Source organism: Bacillus rossius, chromosome 5, assembly GCF_032445375.1.
Source record: "Bacillus rossius redtenbacheri isolate Brsri chromosome 5, Brsri_v3, whole genome shotgun sequence".
Classification (NCBI taxonomy): Eukaryota; Metazoa; Arthropoda; class Insecta; order Phasmatodea; family Bacillidae; genus Bacillus; species Bacillus rossius.
In genome coordinates this window covers 18,433,660-18,454,089 of record NC_086333.1, presented here as the reverse complement: position 1 = coordinate 18,454,089, position 20,430 = coordinate 18,433,660, and the positions used below count along the sequence as shown (strand labels likewise).

At 35.6% G+C, this 20,430-nt stretch overlaps 1 protein-coding gene across 1 annotated transcript in view; it reads left to right on the top strand.

Moving 5' to 3' along the window:
* The window catches only part of LOC134532219 (cubilin), a 633,189-nt gene extending 617,418 nt beyond the window's left edge, over positions 1–15,771 (top strand). The window contains exons 6-7 of the mRNA XM_063368639.1: positions 5,811–6,060; positions 14,800–15,771. Coding sequence (XP_063224709.1) covers positions 5,811–6,060; positions 14,800–15,771 — 1,222 coding nt within the window. The remainder of the gene's footprint in view (positions 1–5,810; positions 6,061–14,799) is intronic.
* The last annotated feature ends 4,659 nt before the right edge of the window (positions 15,772–20,430 follow it).

Below are 20,430 nucleotides of genomic sequence, written 5' to 3'. Positions count from 1 at the left end.
CTAATAGATAGGTCACTGTGACGCTTCATGAATCCCCTCATCCATTCTTCTCCAGCTAGTTGTTGTTCATCCCAATTCTGAGGATATTTTATGTCATTCGCACAGGCAAACTTGTATGCTAACTCTCGCACACTTTTTTTTTTAGATAAACAATAGTTCATTTTTGCTACTTTTTAAATGTAATTTAGCAAAGCATTTTCTTCAGCATCAGAAAATATTTTTCTTATGTCAAGGTGAGTTTTGTAATGAAAAATTTCACTCTCAGAATTACGAAATTGCGAAATTTGTCTTGACAAAGTAGCCAGTTTAACATATAATACTTTGCAGGCTTCTCTAACTGATATTTTCGTTTCAGGAGGTGCCTAAACAGCTTCTACAGCCTTTTTCATAGCAGTTGTATCAACTGGGGCCCTCTTAATGACACACTTACTTCTTGGCATAGCGATCTGTAACAAATAAAGGATAGCATAATGTACCTTGGAACATGTTCAAAGGTACAAGATGATGCGTGTGCCGAGGTACAAGAGGTAGCGAAAATTAACAAACATGGCGCCCTAAACTAGTGGTTAGATGAAAACTTTGATTACAACGTATGAATCTACTCACCACAAGTTCAGAAAAATATTCTAAGTGATGATGTTTTCAAACACATATTTGTTTCCGTTAAAAAATTAGAAGAACTACGCATGAAATATTTACTTTCGAAACTTCAAAAATTGTTTTATTACAACATCGCACAATTCCCAGTAAAACGAGACAGAACTGCCGTCAGAAACACCTATCGTCATTCTTCACAACCAAGTGATGGATTGAGCCCGCTAGGTGGTAGCACTTCCCCAAATCCACCAATGTTCCAAAGTACACTAGTATGCTCAAGGTACAACAGTCTCCCCTACAAATTATGTCATATATTTATTATTCTCTAAATTTTATTTATTTAATTTTTTAAATTATAACTGAACCTTGTTGACTTACTTTTTCCAGTCCTTTTTATTATTTTATTGTAATTGATTATTTGCATTCAATTAAAAACTATGTTTAATGATGCCAAAGAAGTAAAACTTCTCACGCGTCTACATAAGTATACGCACCCATTTTTTTTCTTATAGTAGACATAAAATAGTTATAAATAATGACCCTGCATAAAATTTTATAATTTTATTAACAAAAAAAAAGTAATTTTGGTCCTGGAAGATTTTAATTTTAGTGTTTGCACAGGCCAATTGTAATGCAGCAGCACTAGACGCATGCAGAGGTAAACGTGTAGTGCGGGTTGCTGGAGCGTGCGAGCGCCCTAGGCCGGTCGAGGCCTCCCCTTCCTGCCCCAGAGGGCGCGGGTCGCCGTGTGCAAGTAACGACCTCTCAGGCAGAGGCCGCTGCAAGTAGCTGCTGGCGACACGGCATCGCCCAGCCGGACTGGCGAGCTGTGGCGAGACGTGACGACTCAACCTGCCCGCCATGTAACCTTTTACTTCCCATACAGCTACATTTCATTTTTTTTCTTAGGTGGAGGAAAGAGGCGACGGCTGAAGAATATGAGACCAAAAAAAAAAAAGTGAGTAGAGGCGGGAAAGGAAAGGCTGCCAGGACGAGGGAACTGTCGCAGAAGTGGCACGTGAGGAAAATGCGAAACAAACTGCGAACCGCCTCCGCTAGCCTTCGAGTCTGTATAATGGATCCTGGGGCAGGATGGCAGTGCGTCTGCCCAGCATGTCCTCACACCTGCTCTTCAGGACACGTGATTCCTACCACAGTTACTCTTCTGCACAGCCAGGCCCGACAGTCGCCAAATACATGTCTCAATCACTTTTTAATTTTCCCACGGGAAAAAAAGTCAGTATATGTTTACGTTAATGTAAGTAGGTAGTATATGTATGATTGTCCAACCTTTGGATGCTAGGTGAGTGGTAGAGTGCCCACCGACATCTTGGATCGTGACGTCACAGCCGCTCGACGGAGGACCTTGAATATGACCTTCGATATTTACTAAATATAGATAAATAATATTTTATATTTTCAATTTTGTATTATAAAAGTGTTTAAATTTTATTATAATATGATATTTATTTTACATATTGTAAAATTTAAAGTGTTCATATTACTGAAGGTGTTATATAGTTCCCATTTTCAAGAAATATTCCCTGCGAAAATATTTTAAAATTCATAATTCCACAAATAATAAAAATATATATTTTTGAAGGAAATTTAGATTTTTATTTTCCCAATAATGTCAATGGCTTTAAATTTCCGCTAAGTGGCTTCAATTAAATTCAACCACTTGAGTGTCATCAGCCTCAGTGACAATCTTATATTCCATAATATTACACAATTTTGAATTTTACCATCTGGAATGTGTTCATGGGTACAGTTCGGCCCGTCCTATTGAACAATCGTTATTATTGAAAAATTAGCAATTTTTTTTAATTTTAAAAAAACGATTAAAATAAATTGTTAACAAAATTCAATTTTCAAAAGAATTGGTTGTCTGTAAAGTGGGTTTATGGACGATAGTTTAACGTGACGACGTCATAACAAAACATTGATGAAATGATTGATCCAGAAGAAAAGGAAATATCATATTCGGCCTGAGACTGAGTCGTAATAGGTTTTTGCAACCAAACCATTTAGGCATTAAAAATATTATATTCTTTAGGGAAGATTTTTTTTTAATATGTCTATCGTTTGTATGATAAAATCTACCTCTGCATACTTTTATGAATAAAATTGAATCATTTTTATTTATTTATCACTATTTTGTATGGAAACAAAGGAGTGAAATGAAATTTACAATTTAATTAATAAATTTACTTTTATTTGCATTCATTATTCAAATATATTTATTACTTTTGAAATGTTACGTGCGCCGTATTTATTTTTACAAGTACAAACAAATTTCGCAGCTGCCAGGATTCGAACCCGACAACTTTACAATTTTAAGATAGCGCCGCTGATCGCTCACCCATGAGGCCATATTCGATAATTAATAGTTTCAGATGTTATATATACATTTATAAAAATTTTGTTCACGGTAGGGGAATAATATTATTTCGTTTTTATAACTCGATTTTATAACAAATACGCATCCCAAATACACCAAACTTATTTATAGCTAATGTGTTACAATATTTTTTAAAACATTGTGCAAAAGATCCCGTTTGTAATTTGAATTATTATGTGTAACTGTAAAACACCATTGTTGGTTCAAAACGTATTTAAATTTTCAACATTACTTTTAAATAACCGTACCGATTGTGCTGAAAATCGGTGGATGATCGTTAAATTACATAATATTCATAATTCAAACGACGAAAATATGATTGAAAAGTCAAATCGAAGGTTGTTCCAATCGAGTGGAAGAGAGATGCCACGCATGCGTACAATGAGCAAATAGGACACATCCGTAGTGGGACATCCGTACTGGGACTCTTTTTCGTGCGTGCAGCCGGCGTTCATCGATTTATTAGACGTTGTCACGTCAAAAAGTGAGTGAGACTTTTAGTACTAGCCAGTGATGTGTAAACAACTACCCTCGGTAACAAGCAACTTATGTTTTCTTATGTTGCACATAAACTTGTAATAAGAAAATCAAACACGATATTTAACGTGGAATTCTATAAAATAATGCCAAGCGTCATAAATGGTGTACACCCATCAACGAGGTGGCCGGAGCTATACCTGGTGTGCGCCCATCACAGTGGTGAGTCTCTACCTGTTGCGCACATATCAAAATGGTGGCCGTGTCTCTATATGGTACGCGCCCATCAGCGTGTAAACCGGTGCTGTACTTGGTGCACGCGCATTTACTTTGTTGTCAGGGCTTTACAAAACGTGGTGTACCTAGCATTCCCGTTTCTTAGCCATTAGCGTGTGTGACGAGGCTATACTAGGTGTGGAGGCCGAATCTCAAGATGGTGCACGTCTATCGGCATGGTAGCTGGAGCTATACCAGGTAAGCGTCGTTTAGCCTTGTGGCTGGAGCTGTACCAGATACACGCCTATGCACGTGTTTGGTTTTAACTATTACGCGCCCATCAGCATAGTGGCCAGGGATATACATGAGGTAGCAGATCAATTTTTTGTGGATCTGTACCTGGTGCGCAAAAATTATCAGGGTGGTTGCGACGGTATCTGAGGCGCGCGCATCAGTAGTGTGGCTGGGCTGTACCTGGTGCGCTAGCACAAATTTAATGTCGGAGAGTATTCATTGAGCGGGTAACTATACCTGATGGCTATGTATCATTTAAAAAAAAATTGTACATAATGGATCATCAAGCTTGCGTGCATAAGAAAGAGCGATGCTAGCACTCTCTAGAAACAAACAGAAGAATCAAAGATAATGGTATCAAATCAAGCAATATGCAGCAGAAAAAAAAATTAACAAGATGATGGAAGTGATATCATCCAAGATGACGAAAACAAAAATGGTTTTCGTGTAGTCAGCATCGAAGAAAGTGGTTGAAACGCTAGTATCCAAGATGGCTACAGTGATAACAGAATCTAAAATTGCGGATCCAAGTAGGCATACGTAAAGTTAAAATCCAATATGGCGGAAGGAAAATACCGTAAGAAAATCTGCATTTATCTGGGTGTAGAGCATTCGATTACTAACTGGCAGATTTATTATAGCGGAATTTAAATGGAGGACGAATTCTTATTTCAAGGCAAAGGCCAAAGTCAAGGTTAAATGTCAAGATCAAATTTAAGGTCGAAAGTCTTTGCCAAAGTTCAAGTTTATATGTTAAAGTCAAAGATCAATGTCAAAAACAAAAGTGTAAATGACGACCATTAGTAAAAGTGTAACGGTGATGCCAAAATTCTAGATGGCCGCCATTGCATCAGAATTCAAGATTATGGGAGTACATACAGCTCCCGAAACGTAAACAAGTCCCCTGGCATAATTTAGTATACTACTTTAATTAGTGAAATATAAATAAAATACGTGCAAAAGCATCACTTTCCCATGCTAAAATTCCAAACTTCCAAGTTCGTATGACCTTGCTCTCGAAGTTTTTTTAATCAAAAATAATTACAACATTTCTAAAAGAGTTAAAACAACACTGGTAGGTAATGAAACATTGACCAGAAATGTACATGACAGAGCGATACTGCCACATTACAGGGACAAGGAGTAGAAATAAAAATTGCTCGCAGACGAACACAAGATGGCTGCCTCTAGAAGACAAAAAAAAAGACAATGGCCTTCAGCAAACGATTCCTACTGTGGCTAAGATGGTGGACAAGAGACTATCCAAAATTGCGGAATGTTCTAAAATCCAAAATGGGCAGAAATTTTTACAATAAAATATGGTGGAATTTATAATTAGGTAATGTTGTAGAATTCAAGATGGCAGATTTTGTCAAGGTCATCTCATATTGGAGCTGGAGTCAAGCTCAATATCAAAGGTGACCTAATCTCCACGACATGCCACTCTGGCGAGACACTGTCCACCGTCCTCGCTCACACACGACAGTTTCAACTGTAGAGTGCAGACTGATGACCTGAACTGTCAGTTTCAACTGAGCAGTCCACCGTCCTAGCTCCTGATTCCTGGGCTCGGAGCCATTGACAAATACTAATGGCGAGCCTGTGGAGCGGGGATTATGGCTAGTTTTCCTCAGCCAGCAGGTAGGGCTGCCGTGAGAGCTAGAAGGCATTTTTGAATGAGTTTCAGGGCATCGCTGTGTTAATGGGTGCACTAAGCCATCTTAAATTACAACACACGCTATGGCTAGATGAAGGTATTTGCTTAGCCCGCAGGTGGATTTGCGTTAAAACTGTGAGTTAAGGAGCGTATTTGTGTGGGTTGCAGGTCGTCGCTGTACTACTGGGCGCACTACGACTTCTTCAACAACACGCGTTACGGCGAGCCGGTGGCGGGATCCGCCTGTGACGAGGTGTTCCCCAGCTGGCGCGCGGCCAGCGGCTACCTGCGCTCGCCGCTCAACACGCTCGTCTACAAGCGCCAGGACACGCAGGATGTGCGCTGCCTCTACCGCTTTGTCACCGACAAGCGCCTCTTCGCCCGCGTCATACTCACCGTCACCGCTTTCAACTTCAAGGTCAGCATTCCAGCCCCTGTCCCTGTCTCCAGCCTCAGCTTCTGTCAGAGAAGGCTAGGCGAAACAATATTCGTTACCGTGGCATCGCGTTGCATCAGTGTCGATACATACACTAATAAGTAAAGTTTTAATATATCGACTGCAAATTTTATAAAAAAATAATTTCCTGTAAGAATTTTTTTTTTATTTCACTCGCAGGTTGCAATAAATTACATGCAAAAATATTTGTTTTATTGTATAGGAAACTTGACTGAAACGTTAGTAAGTTTAATTACTAATAAGCTTTAATTTTTTTTTGTAATTATAATGAAATATAATTTTTCATTTATAAGTTGTATTCACAAAACTCTAACATATTATCAATAAAAAAATAAATACATATAACAAATATTATCATACGAATGCCAATATAACGATTTTTGATGTAATGTTTTATTGGTTACAAGTGGGAGACAAGGTATCCGTAAGATAGCCCTATTAATTTTATACAATATTATTTGCTAGTACTAATATTTTTATTACTAATTAAATAATCGTACTTAAAAATGTCCGTTCACGAATAACTAAATATCTGCGAAGTCCACGGTTTACACTCTTCACTAGAGCTAGGCTCAATAGTGGTTAGCCCTTTACCACGCAACCTGTGAACACACACACAGTCTGGCGCTACTCGGTCACCCAAGCACTGTCCCGTCACCCCGCGTCTGCGCCGCTCGCAAAGGAGGGACCCTCACCCTCTTCGCTGAACTCACATTTCGCCAACTCGCACTTTCGACACTCCCGTGGAGACCGGCATGTAATTTTAGCATTGAGCGGCTGCTCGCGCGAATGCATGAACGGAAGTTCTTGGGGACAAAAATACTTGCAAGCGGAAATCATAATGCGTGGTAGCCATCTTGTTAAAACTATAAACCTCTGTGAATCTGGTTATGTGTAAAAGCGTATAGTAAGATGTATATACGAAGACAATTTGCTTGGTTATTGAAATATAGTGTTTATATGCAATGGTAGAAAACGTTTTATGTAAGAAGTATAAATGACCTAAATTGAAGTATGTAAACACTGCGTGACAATTGTACTGTGCTGGTAGATGCTCTTGCGAAGCTGCTGGCGCTAAACTTTGACTATATTTATTGCCGCGCACTCGACAAATAATTGTCAATTATGGGTTATTTGAAATACATATGCTTTTGTTCAGTTATGCTTCCGTTAGTTAATTATGGAATATTTTATACTTTAACAATATTTATCCAATATCTAGACCTTTAAATTCAGATATTAAGTAATGTATATAAAAATAGTAATAATGTAGGTGACATAAAATACTTTTTGATATTTACAAAATGGCATTTTAGCCAGCGGGATTTTGAGAGTAAAATTATTACCTATTACAAAAAATGATTTGATGTCGTTTTATACTTAAATTGTATCATTTAATATTCTTTCAATAATATTATTTTGAATGTTAACTATCTATCTTAACCACCATCTCTCGTAAGTTTACAGGAAATTAATTTTAACTAACCTAACCTAAAGAAACCAATCCTTTAAAACAAGATGATCAGAAATATGTCGGTCAGTTAGATAGGAGATAGGTGATTGAAACTAGAGCGCTCTAGATAGAAAATGAAACACAGTGACGATTCACACTGGCAAACATTTGTAAACGACAAAAGAAATCCAAGAATGGGGACACTGGCACCAGGAACCTCCACTTTGAACGTGGGAACCTGGTCCTGTAAATACATACATGTACTACTAGTGTGTCTTGTTAGTAAAATAATTATTATAATTTCAATGGAAATTTATATTAATGTTTTTTTAAAAAAGTACTTCTTAACACTAACTCGTATCAAATCAAGGATTTCTATCGATAAAATATTTAATACTAGCTGCAATACCTGTCGTTGCCCGGGATGGACACAGGGTGAAGGGGACCTTTTTTCGAAATCAGATGTAGTTAGTAATTGTCTTTTTAATTTGAATGTCAAGTGTGAAAATTAATTTATATCAGTTTCAGATTCCGACAGACGTTGTTCTGCCAGTTTATAGTTATTTACCTGGTCTGTATGTAATTTAGACTTTATAAAGCAATATAGAAAAAAACTGAAAAATAAGAGATTACTAATATTGAAAAGATTCCATTATCTAGCTAATGCTCGGCCTGCATTGCAATGCCTCATTCAGTAATAAATTTATAATATGTTTGAAGTAGTTACACATATACAAATCATCTATCCATCTATCTATATATATTTATCTCTATCTACATCTATATACATTTATGTATCCCTCTATCTCTATTTATCGCTTTATATCTACATATATACTTCCCACTTTATCTATATCTTCTATATATAAGTCTCTATATAGCTCTATTCATCTATATGTATATTTCTTTATCTAACCCATTTCATTCTCTATACCTCGCTCTATCTCAACTTATCTCTCTGTCTCTATCTCACTCTATATATATCACTCTATCTCTGTCTCTCTTTTATATTTAAACAAATTGTGTCATGCGTGCGCACTTATACAACAAAAACAGACGAAGTGCCATTATATAAAATGAAATAAACCCATTATTTTTATACGTTTCGTGCTCCAACTATTGAAAAATAGTTATACCGCCTCAGTAACCTTCATGGGTATGCACATAACAAATCACCAAAATTTCATCGCAATCGGATGAATGGTATAGGAACGCATACGGCACAAACAAACTAAAATTAAAGACATGACAAACGCATCAAATGATGGTGCGTTTAAAATTCAAGGCAACTCTATCTATTGACGAAGTTAAGAACTCAACTGTTATTAGCGTCTTTATTTTGCTAGCCGCTGCGAGCTCTACTAAGCGGACTGGTCTCACCAAGGAAAAAATATTAATTTGCCAGACCTTACTATGTGTATGATCGTGTGTCAGACATAGAGAAATTATACTCACTCACTATTTGTATGTCTATTACCTATTATTTTTTCTGTTATAAAATTAAATTATCACTTTTTTACTCCCTTAGGGATGGAATTTCATATTAATATGGGGTATATGTGTTAATCCAGGTTATAAGCTAGCTGTAGGCCAAATTTCATTCAAATCCATTCAGTAGTATTTACGTGAAAGAGTAACAAACATCCATCCATCCATACTTACTTACAAACTTTTCGTTTATAATATTAGAAGGGTTTAAGTAATTTATTTATCATTATAACCTTTTGTGTGAATTTTTTTATTTACCTAATCTTAAATTCTGATGCTGCAGACTGCCACCGATTCAACAGAAGTAAACTACTGGCATTACAAATTTAAAAAAAAAAAAAAAATCATAGATATATTTACATTTTATCTGCATGGACAGCCTTCCGAGTTTAATTTCACTTTTGTTGTCTCGAACAGAAAAACATAAGGTTTTTGGTGGTCATTCTTAGTATATGTCAGTGATGACTCTCGTTGAATCAAGGGCAGATATGTCTGAGACCACGACTATGGCAGGGCTACGTCTTAATATTTATTTAGCAAGGGTTCCTACCATTGAAGTTAGAAAACTCCTTTCTGAGTATGGGATAGCTCTTGTATAGCATGGCGTGGCCAAGACAAGATGTTTCTGTCCTCTGTCGTTAAGGTGTCTTAAAAGATTCATCTCAGATTCATTTATTGTTGTCATGTACATTAAAGCGCATTATTGACTATATGTGTGAAAGAAATACTACGTATAAAATTCCTGTTTGTGGGATTGTATGAAAAGCTTTATAATTGTACAAATTACACATATTTTGATTAGACATAATATAAAATATAATAAGTATGTCATATTAATAATTATTTTCAGCTACCAAGTCAACTCCTGACGAGTCCTTTCACACTCAGAGAACAAAAATCACAGAAAATCTGAGTTGCTCTATGTGCTATTCATTTACTGTAAAAACGTTTTTGTATTTGTATTGGTATTGCTAATCGTCATAGATTCGTAAGATTCCTCAGGGAAAGAAATTGTTTAGTGGAAGAGATATTTCGTGGAATGATAACTATAACTGTGTGAAAAACAAAAAAAGATCAGAATACCAACAGGATTTAAAAAAAAAAAAAAACTAGATAACTTGCCAATTAAATATTCTGAAGTACACTTTAAAAAATTATTTTAATTTTAAAGAAATAGTTCTTGGGAACTCAGTTGCCAACTATATCACTTGTATATTTGCACGGCAAAGTTTTGTACCCGTGGCAATTTTACATAGCTCTGTCTTGTAGTTTTACAAGTCATATCATTGGCACTTGGATTTCCAAGGATTTTCCTTGTAACATTTCGTAAATAATTTTATTAGATAATTGGTTATCTGTATTTTCACTAGAAAAACACAAAATGCCAAATGTTTGCAGCAGAGAGTAGTAAAGTGGTGTAGCAGGAGCACCTGTAAAACACCGAGGGTTTACAGTTGAGATTATGTGGTGATGTCGCAGAAGCAGCAACTGGGATAGGTGACATGTTTAAGCAGGAGCCCCTATACAACAACGAGGGCTTGTAGCTGATATGAATAACTTTCCTAGAAGCATCAGCAGATGAGAGTGGTGACGTGGTTTAGCAGGAGCAACTGTACAACACCGAGGGTTTGCCGTTGAGATTATGAAGGAATGTCAGTACTACATAATAATATGTCCTGCGGCAAGTTCCAAGTCAGGATTGAGGAAGTCAACGGCCATCTTGGATTGATATATCGCGGTGGCCATCTTGGATGATGAAATCATCATTGCACTGTTCGTTACATTTGACATATTAATTTCTGATGTCACAGCAAACATCTTGTATGACCTTGAACTTGAACTTCTACACATCTGGTAGCATAAATTTCACCATTTCCATTCTAGAATGTTGCAATTTTCGTTATGGCCGCACATTTAAACTCTGTAATTTTTAAGTGGGAATTTCATGAAAAATCGTAAAATTTATAAAAAAAGTATAAATATAACATTTTAGTAAAAAAATTCCGTCCATTTTGACATTTGTCAACCGTATTCAAAAAACGCCTTTTATGCTAGAAAATTGGGAGTATTATAAAATTCATAAACAATATTTTAATTAAATTGAGATAAAATTTATAAAAAGGTTTGGGTTCAGACCCGGTGAGGTAATTCGATTAAAAAATATGACGGATCCTTTCTCCTCGGACGCCTCTGGCAGACTGATTTCCCACAAATAATTCCAAGGAAGATATTTCATCGGTCAGTATGATGTTATGACAGCCATCTTCTTTTGGTCTTCTGAGGGCCGCCATTTTGGATCCTATATATTTTTTTTTCGTCCGTTAGAGGACACTGTCCCCATATTAGTTTATTTTTTTCCCCATCAGAGTGCATTTATTATTTATTGCCAGGCCCCCCTCCAACTTGTAGTCCGTCTTGGCCAACATCTTTAAATTCTGTAATTTTTTAGATAGAAATGAGGAAAAAGTTCTACAAATCATCAAAAAAACACCCATTAAAATAATGATTGATTCAATCTATAACAGTGATTGCTTCAACCCTTGACTGATGGACAATTATTATTTTAGGTAAAAAACACTTATTTAATAAATAATGTTAAAAATCTTAAAATCATCTTAAGTTCAGTTTCTCATCTAGCCTTCTACAGTAAGCCGATGATGACGTAATGACCACCAACATGGAAATTCGTATTAATTAACTTAGAAATACGGAAAAAATTTCCAAAATTCATAAAAAAAAGCTATTAATTTACTGAATGATTCGAAAGATCCCTGTCCGTGGTTTAATACCATGCAGTTAGTTAAATTGATAAATTAAGTATTTAACAGTCCTTATTTTTAATGTGATCATCTTCATAGCTTTACTGATTTCGAAAAAGAACTTAAATTGAGGGATGTTGATGAAGTAAGTAAGCAATACTGAAAACAATGGAAATATCATTACTATTAAAAGAGAGCATTTATTAAACCGAATTCAAAGATTTTCCGTACTTTGTGAAAATGATGAACTCTTTTAATGGCAACCTGAAGATGATGAAGCTTCAACGTAAACGATTTTGAATTTTTATAGTAATCCAGGTTAATACAGTGACTTCTTCTATGATGGAGAAAGTGACTTTAAGTCTAAAATAAAACTGAATATTTCAGAGATTTTAAAAATATCAATAATAAACTTTCCGGGAAGATGATGGCGGAAGAATAGAATGATTGCACATCATGGGAAGATTCTAACATATTGGTCGATCGCCTAAAACTACTACTGACACGGATTAGTGGAGAAAACAAGTCACACAGCATACTCAAAGAACTGAAGGAAGCTGGCTTCATAAAATATTTACTTGTTATAGCCTGCATGTGTATAAAAATAAAAAATAAATCATATTTTTGGTTTTTAATAAGGATTGTTCTATTTATCAAATTCTGATTTCTAACTAATACATAATTATCCTAATACAACTTACTTTTTTGATTATGGTTCCAAATGTGCTTACTTTTTTTGATTGTGGTTTCTATTCGTTGATTGTGCTTCCACTTCTGCTTCCTTTTCATTTATTATGCTTACAATTATGATTTATTTGGGTCTATTAGGATTCTTAAAATGCTTTCTTTATTTATTGTGCTTCATATTTCATTATTTTTATGATTGTGCTTCCAAATGAGTTCCTTTTCGTTTACTGTGCTTGAATTTGTAATTTCTTTTTTTTTTTTTTTTGTTTCCAAATGTGCTTTCTTTTCGTTGATTGTGCTCCCAAATTTGCTTCCTTTTTGACTATACTTCTGATTGTGCATATTTTTTGGAATGTTTTTCCTTTATGTTGATTTTGCTTCCAAATGCGCTCCCCTTTTATTGATTTTGGATTGGTAAGTCTGTATTTAGGACTAAATAGGTCTCGTGGTTTGTAGATTCTTGGTAAATGTATGACAGTGGACATGACCTGGTAAAATTTTCGTCGAGTATCGATGAAAAATACTTCTTGTTTAATATTCGCTTCGCCTGTATGAACATTTGTTGTTTCTTATTATTCATGGTGAGTCTTTTTTGTTGCATATTGCCTGGGTTCAACTCTGGTGTATGCACTACAAAATTTCCGGGGCGCAAATGTTTCTTTGGTAGGCTAGTCTTCTACTCTCAATCCGTTTTTCGTACTTCGAAGCCATTTCAACAAGTACTGTACATGTACTGCGTTATGATTCAACTATTGCCGCGATGGTCTATGCGTCACGTGCCTAAGCGAGAAGCTGGACTGCCACCCGACACTTCTGCTAGCTTACAACTCCCGCGCGGTGGCAATGTTAATTTGCAGCTGCCGGTAGACGTGCCGCGTCCGGGCAGCCTCTGTCTCTACTATTCAGAATTTTTTAAAAACTTTGTGTCTAACGAGCTTGAATTTAGGTTCTTTGACTAGACGTGCGTGAAAACTTTTAACAAGAAAGACAAAAAATTAAAAAAAAGCATTGGCGGGTGGGTTTTGGACATGTGGTTCTTACCACATTGTGGAGGGGAGGGGGGGCTGGCACTTGGGTCTGGTGTGTGTGTTTATGTGCTAACTTCTTTCTCCTCTTTCCTTGTGTTTCATATGATATTGTGTTTTGTTTATTGTATCCCGGACCTTAGACGGTTTAATATATATATATATATCTTATCAATATAATTAAATCTGTACTGCCTGGTATCCAAACGTGGACGTTGATCTTTTGAATAAGCCAGTAAATTAAATGTTTTTAAGAATATCGGAATTTTTTTCCAAATTTATAATTCAGTAAAAACGAATTTCCAAGATGCCTACTATTATGTCATCATCGGCTTACTGAAGGTTGGTAGATGAGGAAGTTGAGCCCTTTTTAGGAATTTTAACATGATTGATTAAATAAGTTGTTTCTACCAAGAATAAACATTTTTGCATCAATAAATAATCTTAGTAATCAATGTTATCAATTGAATCGATCATTATTAAATGCATGATTCACTTATAAATATAAGATTTTTTTCCTAATTTCCAGCTAAAACAATTATACAATATCAATATTTTCGCAAAGACGGTCGACAGGATTTGCGGGCGTTCTGCCAATAAATAATTAATGCACTATAAAGGATAAAAAACAAACTAATATGGCGGCAGTGTTTTTTAAAGAACGAAAACAAAATGTTGGATCAAGATGGTGGCCTCCAATACATGAAAACGAGACGGCCACCATGACGTCATACTGGCTGATGTAATTTATGCCTTATAAATAATGGTGGAAGAACAGACTGCCAGAGACTTCCTTGGAGAAAGGATCCATCGCCGTTTATAATTTAATAACCTCGCCGGAAAACCCAGTACATTTTTCAATTTTATTATTAAAATTTAGTTAAGGTAATTTTTTTTAATTCCAAAAATTTTCACAATTTATAGTTAAAAAATTCTTTTTTTTTAATATGGCGGACGAAATTCTAAATAGTGTAATAATTTTTATTTAAATTTTTTATACATTAAAAAAATTCCCCGCTGTTTTAGCGTAAAAATTATGGAATTTAAATATCGCAGTAACTTAAATACGAAAAGTGCAACATTGTATAATCTTATACAGTAAAATTCAAGATGGTGGCGGTGGTTATGGTAAAGGTCATCCAAGATGGCCGCCATGTCGTCAGATATTAAAATGGCGATTGTAAGGTAAATTGAAACGGAGAATGCTGCCGTGCCGTCACGATCCAAGATGGCCGACCCCGGGTCTTGCCGCAGGAGTAGCAGCTGAGTGTGTGGCCTGTGGCGACAGGAACACCCGTACAACGCCGCGCCGTGCGCCGACTGCTGGGAGGACCGCGCCGACAAGCTGCTGGTGTGGGAGCCGCCCGCCGCCAACAGCTCCGCCCCCGAGCCCGGCGCCGGCGCCTGCCTGTGCCGCGGCGCGGCGGCGGCGCCCCCGGTCACCGTGGTGTCGCGCGGCGAGCGGCTGCACCTGCTGCTGGCCGTGGACGCGGCGCACGCCGCCGCCAGCTACTTCAAGCACGCGGCGCCGCTGTTCGAGGCGCGCTACGAGTTCGTGCACGGCCCGCTGTGCGGCCCGCCCGAGCTGGCGCCGGCGCCCGAGGGCGAGCTGGTGTTCCCGCACCTGGAGGCGCTGGGCTGGGGCGAGCCGCCGCGCGCCGTGCGCTGCATCTGGCAGCTGCGCGTGTCGCGCGACCGAGACCTCTGGCTGCACTTCGACCAGGTGCAGTTCGCCTCGCGCGCCTGCGAGCACGGCCGCCTCGAGGTGTTCCTGGCGGCGCGCGCCGACCCCTTCCTGTCCGTGTGCGGCGAGAACGTGTCGGCGCTGCGCGACGTGCCCGTGCTGTCCGCCGCAGACCTGCAGCCCGCCGTGGAGCTGCGCTTCTCGGGCTCCGTGGCGCCGGCGCGCGCCGCCTTCAAGGTGGCGTGGACCGAGCTGTTCCACCTGCCGCGCCACGCCGACGGCTCGCTGGCCACGGCGCCGCTGGCCGACGAGGCGTGCGGCTTCGTGTGCCCGGGCGACGCGGCGCTCTGCGTCCCGGCGCGCCTCGTCTGCAACGGCGTCGCCAACTGCCCCAACTCGTCCGAGGCGGCGGACGAGGCGCCCGAGCTGTGCGCGCGCGCCGAGCCGGCCGACAGCTGGCTGGGGGTGGGGCTGGGGGCGGCGGGCGGCCTAGTGCTGGCGGCGGCGTGCCTCGCGCTGCTGTGCCGCGCCTGCTGCCGCAAGCGGCCCGGGGCGGACCTGCACGTGCCTTACTGATGCCGCGCCGGCCCCAGCGCGCCCTGGTGAGGGCTGCCCGTGTGTTCAACAAGTGTGCAGTGCAACACGTTTCAAACACATTGTCGAGACCACTCTTATTATAGTTTTGTTACTTGATAAGGTTTCAGACAATGAATTTCTTCTTACAACAGTTATTTCACTGTCAAAACTGAAAACGGAAAAAAACAACTACGAAGGAAAATATGTGTATCGCATTATTACCAATTAAAACATCACAATATAGATACAATTTACATTCCTGACTATCCGCATATATATATATATATAACATATATATAATGCATTTTAAAAAGAAAAACTACATTTCGGGAGTAATAACTATGTTTTCGAAATAATAATTTATTTTTATTTAATGAGCAACAGCGCAACAAAAATTAAAATGGCTTACATGCTAAAAATAACTGAAAATTTCAATACGTCATAGAAGCAAATGTGCTAACTACAGAAGTATATAAAAGCCCGTTTTGTTATACCAGTAGGCAATATTTTAAATGGTAATTATTTTATTCAAAATTTAAGTAAATATTTACCAACTTACTATTTGACCAAACAAATGTATCATTTGTATTTGTGGACACCTATAATTTTTTATAGAATCAGGAAACAGTTATTTTTGTCTAATATAAAATGTAAAATATTTTTAAGTTTTACATACTATAACTAACTTTAATTTTAAGAGATAAAAAACATTTATGGAAAAAAATCTATTAAACACATAATATTTTTACCATATTTATGTCAAAATTTTTACACGAACAATTTAAAGGAAAATATATACTAGACAATAAATATTACATATAAAACATTAATATAAATTTGAAAAATATTATAAAATTATTTGTTAGTTTCAGTAACTGATTTCCCATTTATGTTTTGTTAAGCTTACAAATAGGGGTATCTGACTTTGCAGAAATAATCTTCTTATCTGTTTGAATTTAGCACAACCATATTAATATCAATTTTAATATCAATTACAAACCTATCTACATCCTTTATAATGTAAACCACCGCTACGAGGGACTGTAGCAGCTTCGGCAGCTTATATAGCCTTATGAAAAACAAAGCAAACTAATTTCAAAAATAAATGTCAAACTTCTCACACTAACGAACATGAAAGTTATACGCAGATGGAACTTCAAGCAATGTGTATTGCACAGCCTCACCTACACATTCTGCACCTGCCATTAAGTAAACAAAAGACGAAATATGATTTAAATGACTACCTGTTAAATATTCAAGAAACCGTTCTTTATCCAACAATATCCTTAAGCTACTTAAAAATGCAGAAACTGTAACACATCTAAAATTATTGGAAAGTAGTACACGTTTTTATTATTATTTCTTTAATATTGCTTTCTTACACTGGAAACACATTTCCAAACATTATTTTTATAAATGTATCGAAGTTTTTTGGAACTATTTTATTACATAATAGTAAAAATTATTCTAATATAATTTTCATCGTTGGTCGACTCGCAGCCAATACGGGGAATTTATGACAACTGTTAATATTTCTTAAACTTAAGATGGATTAAAAAGTATTAAGAAAATATTTCTCATATTTTTCCACAGAGTCAGAAACGTCTCACTTTTGGCCTAGTAAGATAATATTTTCATTACCAGTCTAGATTGCTTTTGAGCTATTATAATATCGGATTTCTAAAATTATTTCAATTAGTTAGAATTATTTATCATACTTGGAGCGAGATTTAATTACAATTGTAACCATCATATAAAAAAACACAATCCAGAAGCTAATTCGTCCTTTTCTAAGCATACAACGCGTATTTAAGTGTTACCACATCAATTTTCAACAAAACACCATGAAGTTTTTGAGAATAAAACATAATAAAACGGTTCTTTCATAAATAAAATAGTTTTATAAATATCGTGTCCTGCCAAGTGCTAAAACCCCCAAAATTATTGATTTATCAATTATTCAAAATGATAAGTGCTTGAGATCCATTATGTTTCCTATGTGAAAGTAAACTACGAAAAAGTACCTATCCCAATTCTTGATTTTTTCATAAACTTTCTGAATTGTTATAATAATTTATTTATATGATTTTAAATAAGTTGACATTTTTCTTCGTTAAATATTGTTATTCTTCTTATGTCATACACACAGATTTTTATAAAAAATATATATTTAAATAATTACTTTTCCTCACTCCGTTTAACTCGGTTATACATGATCGTATAGACAATATTCATGACAGTTTCTTAAAAGAAATTTTTAACATATTGATAACAAAATGTAATGATAGTCTTCTAAAGCCTGAATTATGGTTTAAAATATGTATCTTCAATCACAAAAGAAGTCATAACAAAGCCAGGCGCAAAAAATATTTAAATAAAAATTGTTTTACACATTTCAACTCAATAGTCTAATTTCAAATACTTGAAAGATAGACAATTTTTACAAAAATTCTCTTTCCTAAGTCAGCAAAAATAATTTGCCATTTAGCTAAGTCTTGCACTACATATATTGATAATCAAAAAACAAAACTAACTTTTTTGAAATTTTATTTATGATATATATTGTGTTTTTTGTATCGTAGGGATGTATTTTTTCTGAGAGTATAGATCCTTTTAACTAAGGGACAATGACCCCTAGTTACAGAGAGATGAAAAAACTCTAATGTAAGCTTTTCTTGTATGTTATAGATACATATTGCATCATTTTTCCAATGTTTTGAACAAACAGCATGCCTTAACTATTCACAGTATATAAAACTAGCATTTTTTCCCTCTTTTTGGTTGGTTTTTAAACATTAGTAATGTTAATATAATTCGTAAGATTTTTGAAAATTATTTTTTTAAGTGTAAATAATTTATTGTGCAGCCTTGACTATTACTACCAATATCAACAATTTTTAAAGGACATATTAATATTAATATTTTTTTAACGAACGGCTTTATCTACTCAGCATAAAAATTGAACAATAACGTGTTCTCATTTATTTTCATTCATATAATTAATCATTCCCAATCTTCAAATTGGTTCTTCACTAGCTGAAAACACTATTTAAATCTCCTAATTTGGTCTGCCTTACAAATATGCCATATTAAAAATCATGATTTTCGTATGGTAAAAATCACGAATACACTTCTGGTTTCCAACATTCTTGAGCACGTAGTCAGAACTTACGTGGTATGGATACCTTACAATCTGGTAAATACGTAGCATTAATGATTTGTGTACATCCTTCAGACGTTATACATATTTTTCCTTATAACATCTAAAAATTTTGACTGCGTTTGTATTTTAATTTTTATTATTATTATTGTTTTCTAACACATTTTCTCGGTAACTGCAATCGTGAAATCTGAAAACATGATTTCAACATTATTCCTCAAACTTAGTTTATATTTTTACTGATTTACACAAAACATTCTTTAGTGAACTATAAAGTCAACATTGTAACTTTTTTAAAATATATTTTAAGAGAAGTAACAATTTTTGGGATAAGGAAACAAATATCTGAAATAAAATAAGAAATTTTTTATTTCTCTTAATTGTTTAGAACTTTGATTTGCCGTAAGTGAGGTAATTTAATGGAAGGTAGGTATATGCCAGTAAGTGAGAATACATAATATTAATAATGAAAAATTGTAGCAATATTTATTATTTTAAACCAGCCTATTATAATTAAGGTGTAATAATGATAAAATTAGTTTTATTTATCAGAAAAATATAACTCTGATATCACCAAATTGTTTTTATTTACAAAATTAAAAAATGGCTTAAATAATTAGAAAGGTTTTAAAGAACTCTGTATTTTAAGTACATTACGAGTCAAAACTTTTAACTTCCTACAGATTATCGTAGTTTACCAATATCTCTTAGGCTTAAATTATCATTTGAGCATGACATTAGGTTACTATGGTATTTTATTTTAAGAATTTTTACTTGCATGAAAATACTTTGCACACTTTCAAACTGATATGAATAAAAATATTAACGTTAAATGCAAACAAAGTTATAAACAGCAAATTTGATAACAAATGTTAACGTAAAAATTATAGTGGTGAATATTTCATCGCACGTACGTATGAAGTGTTTTATAAAAACGGAATTCTTATGCGATATTTATCAAATCACAAACTTTTGTAGTGTGAATGTAAGTGAACAGTACTTTTAAAACATTGTTGGACTTCAAAGAATTTTACATTTATTTCAGAAGTGTAACTTGAAACAATAGAAAACTTTTGTATGTGACTGTTATTACAATTACCATAACGAAATAGTAAATTAGATACTTTTAAAACGTGTAGAGTTAAAGTTATTATTATAATTTACTCGAAAGCACACGGAATGTAAAATTGAAGGTTTGAATGCAAATGCACAAAAAAAATCAATATGGATAGCTCTATAAAACACATACTCTCATTTTAATGTAACAAGTTTAATTTTATCGAAAGTTTCTATTTTGAATTTTAACTATTTGCTGCAACAATATTAATTTTTTTAGTTTTCAATCAAATACAGTAAACAAAATTAAGACAAAATAAAAATATAATTTATTTTGTATTTTTATCACAAAAATATTGTTATTAAGGAAAGAAATAAATATTCGGGGATTTATATGTTTTATAAATATCTGTTTACATTTTTATTAATATATACTTTGTGAA